The sequence below is a fragment of the Myotis nattereri genome (genome assembly GCF_964212035.1).
Source record: "Myotis nattereri genome assembly, chromosome: 11".
NCBI classification, from domain to species: Eukaryota; Metazoa; Chordata; class Mammalia; order Chiroptera; family Vespertilionidae; genus Myotis; species Myotis nattereri.
In genome coordinates, this window is record NC_138086.1 from 3970763 (window position 1) to 3981224 (window position 10462).

At 53.1% G+C, this 10462-nt stretch overlaps 1 protein-coding gene across 1 annotated transcript; it reads right to left on the minus strand.

Annotated features, from left to right (window-relative positions):
* Positions 1–1167: 1167 nt before the first annotated feature.
* HTR5A (5-hydroxytryptamine receptor 5A) lies at positions 1168–9254 on the minus strand. The gene is made up of 2 exons (XM_081101877.1): positions 8253–9254; positions 1168–2067 (listed from the first exon to the last, which is right to left on the minus strand). Exons 1-2 carry the CDS (start codon positions 8958–8960, stop codon positions 1738–1740), a joined length of 1038 nt encoding a protein of 345 aa, XP_080958003.1. The 5' UTR covers positions 8961–9254; the 3' UTR covers positions 1168–1737.
* Positions 9255–10462: the final 1208 nt, after the last annotated feature.

A 10462-nucleotide genomic window follows, 5' to 3' on the forward strand; every position in this document is an offset into this window, starting at 1 on the left:
AGGTTATTATAATACCTCATTTTTAAATTCATGCATTCAAGGGTTGGGGGCATAGCAGAGCGCAAGCACTTCTGTTGCCCAAGATCTTTTAAAAGTTTTGTACAGCCCGACTGGTGTGGCTCAGTGCTTGAGCAATCACCTATGAACCAGGAGGTCATGGTTTGATTCCTGGTCAGGACATATGCCCAGGTTATGGGCACGATCCCCAGCGGGGGTCATGCAGGAGGCAGCCGATCAATGATTCTCTCTCATCATTGATGTTTCTATCTCTTCTTCCTTTATCTCTGAAATCAATAAAAAAAAGTTTTGTATAATGACCTGGGCTTTATATGAGCATATGAACAGCTTCATCATTTAACTGTCTCCCCTCAGCAGTTTCACACACGTGTCAATTTGTGAAGGACTAAGGCCACATTTCACCATATTTCTGCCTCTCTCCTCAGTTACCAGTGTTGGCCTCAGCGTAGGACTCACATACCAATAGCAAAATCGCAATTAGCAAATTTACCTGCTATCCCCTTAAAATGCGTGTGTTTGGTGAATGTGCCTCCACAGTCCTTGGTTATAAAACTATATTTAAGAAGTCAACAACTTTATGATGATTGCTTTCCTCTAAATTCATGATTCCAGGATAAAGGTCTTGGTTCGGCAACACTTGAACACAAGTCATACAAATGAAACCATAGCAAATAAGCAAGTTTGAGAGATTCTACGAAATGGGTGGATTTTCCATGTTCATGAACTGTTGCTTCAACATGGAAGGAAGGGCTTGAGTTGACTCTTAGTTCCTGCTCCAAGTTGGTGGATTGTTGCATTTTAGGATAAACTGGCCAATTAGAACTTTTGCCTTGTCCATAGGTGTGTGTGTGTGTGTGTGTGTGTGTGTGTGTGTGTGTGTGTTTGCCACAAATAAAACCATAGTCCTGGCCGGTGTGGCTCAGTTGGTTGGAGTGTTGTCAGTGCACAGATTGGTTGCGGATCTGATTCCTGGTCACAGCACATACCTGGGTTTCGGGTTTCATCCCCAGTCGATCTCTGGAAGGCAACTGATGGATGATTCTCCCATCAATGTTTCTCTCTCCTCTCTCTCTAGCCTTTTCCCTTCTCTCTCTAAAATCAATGAAGACATTCTCCGGTGAGGATTAAAAACAAACGAAACCACGGAGTCAATACTCACTGGTCTTGCAGACACAGTTATGGGCTTTATTATGGTTAGAGGCAGTATTTTGCAGTCAAATGTTGGGACACACAATAAATATTAGGGTGCACCATCAGGACCATGGAAAGAAAAATTTGAAATAGGGACCATTTCATACTTGGAATGATGGTTTCCTACCCCGCCTCCCCCCCAGCTCCCCATTCTAACTTCTTACTCGTTTTACAAATTCCTTCTCAACCTGCCCATGTTATTTTATTCCCTCCCTTGCACATGCCATGTTTGAGTGCTCAGGCATGAGGATGACGGCCATGCTGGATCTGGGAGAGGAAAGGGCACTTAGTGGGCAAAGTAGCCACGAGGCGCAGAATGAGGAAGCGCAGAGCTATGAGATGAAGAGGCCACCGCATCGGCCGGGCGGCCGCCTTCCCGGCTGGGACGGAGAAGGGGGCTTTGAAGCCACGGGAGAACTGACGGGCTGGTCTGGGCTGTGTGCTGCCGGCCGGGGATGGGGACGCAGGCCACACTGAAGATTTCGCTGAGTTCTGGAATTAGCCCTTTTTAATCCCAGGTCCTGGGACTCATTGCTGCCGACAGAAGAAGCTCCTGACGGCGTTGCTGTAGCTCCTGTTGAAGGCCGTGTAGATCAGGGGGTTGAAGAAGGAGTTGGAGTAGCCGAGCCAAAGGAAGATGCTCTTCCAGAGGGCAGGGGGCTCGCAGGCGCAGAGCGGGCTGACGAGCTCCGTGGTGAAGAAGGGGATCCAGCAGATGGCAAACACCCCGATGAGAGTGCCCACCATCACGGCGGCTCTCTGCTCCTTCTGCGCCCTCCGCGTGTCCCCCTCTGCCTGGAAGGTGACGGTGCCGTGGCGGGCGGAGAACAGCGTCTGGGGCTCCTGAGCAGGGACCCTCTGGAAAAGGGAAGCAGAAGCTTCGTGAAGGGCCAGCAAGTCCCTGTCCCCCTAAACTGCCAAGGGGCATTGTCTAGATTTAGATGGATTACAACCCAGCGCTCTGTTTGTATGGGTGCTGTTGTACCTACCACCACACCCACGATTACAGAACAGAAGGCCCGTCAGCCTGCAACTTCAGGTGTCTAACGGGGAAACAAGCAAATTAACTTGTAATAAGTTCAAAAACCAAAATCCAAACAGAAGACATTTCTTTTAAAAAGATTGATTACAGCAGAGGTCCTCAAACTTTTTAAACAGGGGGCCAGTTCACTGTCCTTCAGACATTCCACACATGTGCACTGCGGGCCCGGGACAAGTTGGCTGCTAAGCAGGACAGGCAGCGGCGGCAAAAACACCCGGCGGACCGGATAAATGTTTTCAGCGGGCCGCATGTGGCCCGCGGGCCGTAGTTTGAGGACCCCTGTATTACAGCATATGGTGAAAGAAGATAACGAAGGACCAATTTGTGGCTACAGAGTAAATTTTAAAAGGCTTGAGGAAAAGACAATTTTATTTAATAGAAAACTTGAAGCAGCGAATATCTTGAACAATCCTACACCACCTTGCAGCTGATATGTCCAGATCACCATGAGAAGACTCCTCTGCGTGTCTGTAGCACACCTCCTTCTCTCAGCCCGTGGGGGGATATCATGATTGTGGGCTCTGCTCCCATAGAGGAAGTGCCACTGTTCTGAGACATGGCCACATTAGCCGATCGCTACACAAGATACCTACATTGTGTATAATTCAGACATCACTGGAGAAAAAGCAGTGGTCCTAGAGTCCACAGACAGAAAGACAAATTGGAGCGAAATGCACAAGAGCACAGACTCATCTCCCTGTGTTATCATAAATCTGCCTTTAACAAAACACACACACACACACACACACACACATATTTAAATTTATTTCAGAGAGGAAGGGAGAAGAAAAGAGAGATAGAAACATCAGTGATGAGAAAGAACCATCGATCGGCTGCCTCCTGCATGCCCATACTGGGGATTGAGCTCATAACCTGGGCATATGCCCTTGACCAGAATAGACCCTGGGACCCTTCAGTCCACAGGCCGATGCTCTATCTACTGAGCCAAATTGGCTGAGGCGTGAATCTGCCTTTTTGTACAAATATGACCATTCCAGGCCATGCTCTAGGTGGGTTAACTTGACCATGTGACACCTGGCAAAGAACTGCCTGCTGAAGCCTGAGCCATAACAGCCAGTCATCGAGGCTTTGCCTCCTTGCCTCAGCGAATGCCAGGCCTCAGTTCACTAAGTCAACACATCCTCAGAACCTATATTAATACTTTAAATTGTATGTTGCCATACTGGTGCTACCAGAAACCGCCAACATTTTCTACTAGCCGGCTCACTGCGAATCGTCGCCATGCCCTCCTTCTATTGCTCATCCACCAGTCGAAGAGCATGTGACTCACTGTATAATCCTTAGCCCGTGGGGGGATTATCATGATTGTGTCTCTGTAATTGAAGAAGTGTCTCTGCCCCAAACAGAACATTGATACCCTGGTACCAAATCCAACCTTACTATGGTTTGTTGTATTATGTTAAAAGCAAAAGGGATAATACCAAATTGGATATATCATTTGTCCAATCTCTCTGACAAAATCCAATTTAAAATATACATATATTTACTAGAAGCCCAGTGCATGAAATTCGTGCACTCAGGGGATGGTCCCTCAGCCCAGCCTGCACCCTCTCACAGTCTGGTAGCCCTCAGGGGATGTCCGACTGCTGGCTTAGGCCCGCTCTCTGTGGGGAGTGGGCCTAAGTCATCAGTCAGACATCCTTAGCACTGCTGCGGAGGTGGGAGAGACTCGCACCATCTCCGCTGTGCTCACCAGCCATGAGCCCAGCTTCTGGCTAAGGAGCACTCCCACAGTGGGAACAGGCCAAAACTGGCTCTCTGACATCCCCCGAGGGTTCCCAGATTGCAAGAGGGCGCAAGCAAGGCTGAAGGACCCCACCAGTGCATTATCGGGGCTGGTTAGAGACTGCAGGAGAGCTCCAGGGTGTGTCCAGCCCATCTTGCTCAGTCCCAATTGGCCAGATCCCAGCAGCAAGCTAACCTACCAGTCAGAGCATTTGCCCCCTGGTGGTCAGTGCATGTCAGAGTGAGCAGTTGAGCGGCCTTAGCATATCATTAGCATATTATGCTTTGATTGGTTAAACGACCAACTGGTTGACTGGACACTTAGCATATTAGGCTTTTATTATATAGGATTGATTTCAGAGAGAAAGGGGGAGGGAGAGAGAGATAGAAACATCAGTGATGAAAGTGAATCATTGATCGGCTGCCTCCTGCACACCCCCCTCCTGGGGATTGAGCCCACAACCCGGGCATGTGCCCTTGACCTGAACCAAACCCAGGACGCTTCAGTCCCCAGGCTCTATCCACTGAGCCAAACCAGCTAGGGCTAAAATCCAATTTTTTTTTTTTTAACAGAAAGCCAGGTTGCTCAATGACTATACATATAAAATTGCTAAAATAGAAGACAGGCACAAAAACTAATAATTGGTGTGTTTCAGAAAGATTCACTTCTTTACTTGCTATGTAAACTCATCGCCAGGTATTCTCTAAACAATGAACATGAGTGCATGTCACTTGGTGCTTTGATGCCTCCGAAAGAGCCCTGAGCCGAGGTTCTTCGGGGACGGCAGCAAAGCAGCATGGGTGCTGGCCGTTATGCCAAGCGCCTGGGGAGGAGCAGATGACCCATGGAAAGGAGACCTTCGTGACGGTCCACGCAGACAGCGCCCTGCCATGACCCTGAGTGGATCGCCTCTCTTGTTCCAGTTTCTTTATCCTGTGTTGGAATCAGGCTTTTTTGTGTTGTTCCAGAGCCAAGACTCTGTGTTCAGTAGGACCAGGAGCTGGGCCATTCCAAGAACGAACTCCCCAGGGCCCTCAAAGGCCTCTGTCTCCTTACAAGAGTGCACAGAGAGAAAATTCTTCAGGGGAAGGGTTCCTGGGGAGAGTGGCCACCCATGAGAGTCAGGTTTCGATGTAAAAGAACAAAGGCTGGGAGTAGATTATGTTTATGTAGCTTGAGCTCTGGGCGTAGGTTTAAATAGCTTAACCCAAGTGGTCTTGGCGAAGAGCTTTTCCTTGGGCCAATCAGGGAGGCGTCTACCCCACAGCGAACACTTCATGCTCCCTCCCTCCAGCAACACCACAGATGAGGCAAAACAATCTCCTCTGAAGCAAAAGAAAAGGCAGCCTGGCTGCCCCAGAGGGACAGATGGACACTGGAATCTTTGGGACTTGCCTTCTGGATCAGGACTGGAGACCCTGGCTCCTACCTTGGGAGATCTTCCAGGCGCTTCTTATAACACCTGTGGTTTGTCTCAGAGTGGTTCAATGTCTCGGTCAGAGCTCAATGAACTTAAGTGACCTTCCTGCGGAGAGCATCAGAGCTTCAAGAAAATGCACGTTTACTGCCCATTGAGGCGGGCCTGGCCCTGCCTGGCCAGCGGTTCACAATCACGCAACTTGAGCTGCTCCCTGAGCACCAGGTCTCCACAGACAAAACTTCATCTGCAAGGAGACCCCAAAGCAGCGATGAAGATCCAGACAGAGCTTGGGGGTCTCGCTTGAAGCTTTGGCTGAGTGAGTACCAAGAGTAGGGGATTGAGAACTAAGTGTCCCTACAACTTGAGGGCCAGACCGGGTGCTCTGTAGCCCAGAGCCTGTCTGAAACTCTGTCGATCAAGAACAATTCATCTCAAGGACAGTTTTGCAAGCCCACCCGTCAGTGGCAGCCCCTCGCTTCTGAAAGTCTAGCAACCTCGGAGGCACCCTCCAATCCACTCCCACCGGAGCAGCAGCCAAACAACAAAACTGCTCACCAGACAATAGACCCCTCACACCTCAGAGGCCCACCTGGGGGAGCTCCACTCTTCCCCCAAATGCCACTGGAGGTCAGCAGGCCGCTATGCTCCGGGAGGCTGCGCCGGACCAGCCTGGCTCTCCTGGGCACAAGTAAACCATCAATTCAGTGCCTCTCTTCCTGAGCTTTGGGGGTGCTTTCATCATCTGTGACGCAAGGCCTGTCTCTCTCCCGTTGTCCATCCCCACCTCGGGGTCTGCCAGGGGCTGGGCTTTCAGTGTGTGTGTGTGTGAATAAAGTTCAGCAGATAAGAAACAGGGACGATGTGTGTGTTCCCCGGCTAACACCGCTAGTTTGCAGTGGAACTGCATGTGGAAACTGGCGCCTGCTATCGTGGATGGTCGTTAACCCTCACAGGAACGTGAGGACAGAGGCAGCCCGTGTCACAGGCAGAGCCGGGTCCCTTAGAGGACCTGCAGAGCCAAGGGACGCATGTTTCAAAGTGATCGGGGGGAGGGAAAGAGAGAAAAGCGAAACCGTGCCAAAAATAGATGTAAAAGCACAAAGATGTCACGATGCTTTGCTTCTGTTGTCTCCAAGGCAGTGAGCTCCCTCGTCCTGCTCAGTGAGCCCAGAAGGAATTGTAACTGCGGTTCCCTTTTAAAGTGTGTTTGGTACTGAATGTAAACGGTCTTTACCAGCAGGTGGCAGAAGAGGGTCCATGAAGAAGGGCCTGGAAGGCAGCCTTTTTTCCTGACAGGGAGCTGGGGCGGGAGCCCGCACACGTGAGCCCCAGGTATGTGGGCGGCACTCTTGCCTATCGCCTCTTTGTTGGTTTGGAAATCAAATAGATCAGATCTGGCGCTGCGGGCATGTTGGTCTGAGGAAGTCTTTTCTGTGGGCGCTGGGCCTTGGGCGAAGCTCTGGCCGAGCCCTGCCTCTGCACACGAGATGCCATAGCACCCCCTTCCCAAGACAATAGAAATGTGTCCCGACGTCCCAAATGTCCCGGGAGAGGGGGGTGGTGTGTGTGTGTGTGTGTGTGTGTGTGTGCAAAATCATCCCCGTTTGAGAACATTGCTCTGGATAAAAGCACAGGTAGCTTCTGACCTTTTCCTTCTTTCCCCTCGAGTGTAGCTCTCTCCTTCCTCCCTAACCTACACCGCTGGTCCCTCCAGGCTTGCCTGACTGATGATGGTTGGAATCAGCTCCTGCCAGAACTCACAGTAGGTGCCTCACTGCTGCACTAGACAGACTCTTCATGACAAAGACGCCATCTTCATCATTCTCTCATCCCTCCCACCAGCCCAGACGTGCCCAGGCTGCTTAATTGAATGTACCTGTTCTCCCAGCGCCAACCGTAGAAAACGGGGCTTTGCACTTGTATATGTTAATTAGGTTCAAAGGGTCATCTTTGGCACTGAGTTGGGGCGGGGGAAGAGCAGTCCACAGACCCTGGATTGGTCCTCAGATGGTTCCCACATTTTGAGCCACAGAGTCAGATTATTAAGATTTAACAATGAAAACGAGAAAAGAGCCCTCCTGGTGCTGTCACCACTGTCACACATTAAAGCCGCTTGCAGGGGGCTGGCGGGCTGCCTGTCTTTGACTTCCTCCTGCGGCTTTGCCAGGAAGCAAAAGAGTGGCCCTGGGCTGCACACACAGGGCCCGAGGGGTCATGAGGCCCCAGGCCGAGTGGGGCAGTGGAGTCCGGATCACAGGCCGGCCCTGGGGCAGGTGTGGAAACAGCTTTAATCTTGCAGCAGGATGCCACACTCAGGAATCAGGGAGAAACCACAGTTTGCAAAATTAGTTGCTTTAATTTGCAAAGGAAGAAATGGACTGAGTTGAAATACTAATGTGGGCAGCCTACTGTATGGCCATCTTCCTGCCCAGTCACTCCCCCCACCCCTCAGCCCTCCTGCTTGGACAGTCCCTCTAAGGGCAGGATGCTGCCAGGTGACCCGGTGTAGCCCAGGCACTGACTTCCTCAGATGCTCTAAATTTTAGAGCCAAATGGGACGCTGTAGAATTAAGTGGTCCAGACCCTCATTTTACATGCAAGGAAGTCATCCCTCCAAGGTGGTAAAGTCATTATCGGCTCTGGGATGCTGAGCGTGTCCCAGCAAAGACAGTCTGATGCTTTCTTTTGGTCTTCCACCCAACTCCCGCCCTGCCCTGCCCCCTCCCTTAAAAAACACAAAAAATTAAAAAGTCCCACTTTCTACACGCCTGAGGGGAGGGGTGTTGGGGATAAAGCCAGGACAGAGCTGACAGGTTTGAGGGTCTGACACGCACCTGCACAGCCTTCGGCGCAGGGTGCACGCTGTTGCTCCTCCGGAAGCTCAGCCGCAGCCGGGCTGCCTTGTAGACCCTGCAGTACACGAACAGCACCACGCCCAGCGGCAGGTAGAAGGCGCTCAGCGTGGAGACCACGGCGTAGGCGGGCGCGCGGCTCACCTGGCAGGCCTCGCGGTGCTCCGAGTAGATCTCCCCCCAGCCGAAGAGCAGCGGCGCCAGCGAGATGGCCGCGGACAGCGCCCACGTCAGCGCGATCATGAGGTTGGAGACGCGCCGGCGTGTGCCCCGCGTGTACGCCAGGTGGCGCGTGATGGACCAATAGCGGTCCAGCGCGATGGCCATCACACTCCAGATGCTAGCTGTGCAGCAGAGAACGTCGCACGCGACCCACAGCTGGCACAGCCGCGCGCCCAGGCTCCAGCGCCGCCCGGCCAGCTCGTGTGCCAGACTCAGCGGCATGACCAGCGTGGCCACCAGCAAGTCCGAGATGGCCATGGACACCACCAGGTTGTACGGAGCGCGGTGGAAGGTGCGCACATGCGCAATTGTCGCCAGTACCAGCGCGTTCCAGGCGAAGGTCGCTGCCACCAGACAGCCGAGCAAGGTCAGCACAAACGCGCCGAGCACCGAGAGGCGGGCCGGGCGGGGGCGCGGGTCTTCTGTGCCCAGGCTGAGGTTGGTCGTTAGGTTCCCAGGCAAATCCATCTTGGGCCAGAAGCCCGGCCCAGGGTGCGTGCCGAGGGCTTTCAAGAGGACATAAGTGGTCACTGGCAGTGATAGGGCTGCTGGGATCTGCTGCCCGTGAGCATCTGTGGGAGACGGCGTGGCGGAGAGGAGGCGCTGCGCTACACGCAGAAGCAGGTCTGAACCCCTCCAAGGCTAGGGAAGCGGGGCCCGGGAGCCGTGTCTCAGCCAGGCCCGCCTCAGCTGCCGCGCCCGCCCGGGGCTCCCCGCCTTGGCGGAGACAGCAATCTGGTCACCCGTAGCCTGGCATCTCCCAAGCCGGGAAGAAGCTGGGCGAAAAGGGTGGTGCGTCAGAACAGGACTCCCAGGCGCGCTGCCCTGGGCCCGCCCCTCGCTCCAGGCGGCAGGCGGCAGCCTCGACTGCATGCGGGAAGCCAAGCCGGGACCTGGTGCTTTCGGGACCCGCCTCCGCTGCCCCCGCCCCACCCGGTCTGGGGCTGCAGCTCCGGGGAGGGAATCCCAGCGTGCCCACCCGGACCAGCTCTATCAGACAGGGGACCCAGGCTACGTCAGAGTCAGCTGATAACGTCGCCCCTCCCCACCTCTCACCCAGCTGCAGTGCTGTCGCTGTCCGTGGTGCTGCCGCCTCTCCGCACCTAGCGCCTTGTCTCATTTGGTGCTGTCCGCGGTTCTGTCGCTTTCCCCTGAAATAAGTTCCTGAGGGGAGCAAGTGTATCAATGAACTTTCCTTTATATATATAATTTGTATTGATTTCAGAGAGGAAGGGAGAGGGAGATAGAAACATCAATGATGGGAGAGAGCCCTAACCAGTTTGGCTCCGTGGATAGAGCGTCGGCCTGCGGACTGAGGGGTCCCAGGTTCGATTCCGGTCAAGGGCATGTACCTTGGTTGAGAGCACATCCCCAGTGGGGGGCGTGCAGGAGGCAGCTGATCGATGTTTCTCTCTCATCGATGTTTCTAACTCTCTATCCCTCTCCCTTCCTCTCTGTAAAAAATCAATAAAATATATATTTTTTTAAAATGATGGGAGAGAATCATTGATTGGCTGCCTCTTGCATGCCCACACTGGGGAGCCCTCAACCTGAGCATGTGCCCTGACAGGGCATCAAACCGTGACCTCTTGGTTCATAGGTCCACGCTCAACCACTGAGCCACGCGGGCCAGGCCCAACGAACTTTCCTTGAAATGTTCCTCAAGCCGCCCCCACCCACATCTCCCAGGGGTGGTCTGGATACCAAGCGGGCCCCAGCTCTGCGCAGGCGCTTGTCTTTAGTGCAGGTGTCCCAGTTTAGCGTCTAAGATAATATCACTGGCTTTTTTCCTCCAGAGATTTCAGTTGCCTCCCTCTTACACCCCTCCCCCACCCAGGTCTTCTCTGCAAAGGCGGTTTTCCTTTAAGGGGAAAAGGCAAGATATCAGTTACTGCTGTTCCTGGAGAGGCTGCGGTGGAGCCAGCACCTTTCGTCCACTTTCCAGCATCGCAGAGAACCTGCCAGACTCC

Excerpts from the sequence above, each read along its gene's own strand:
- HTR5A (XM_081101877.1), bottom strand. The coding sequence starts at position 8,960 with ATGGATTTGCCTGGGAACCTAACGACCAACCTCAGCCTGGGCACAGAA. Across the intron at positions 2,068-8,252 it reads CTGCGCCGAAGGCTGTGCAG|AGGGTCCCTGCTCAGGAGCC; the intron begins GTGCGTGTCAGA and ends TCCCTTTTCCAG.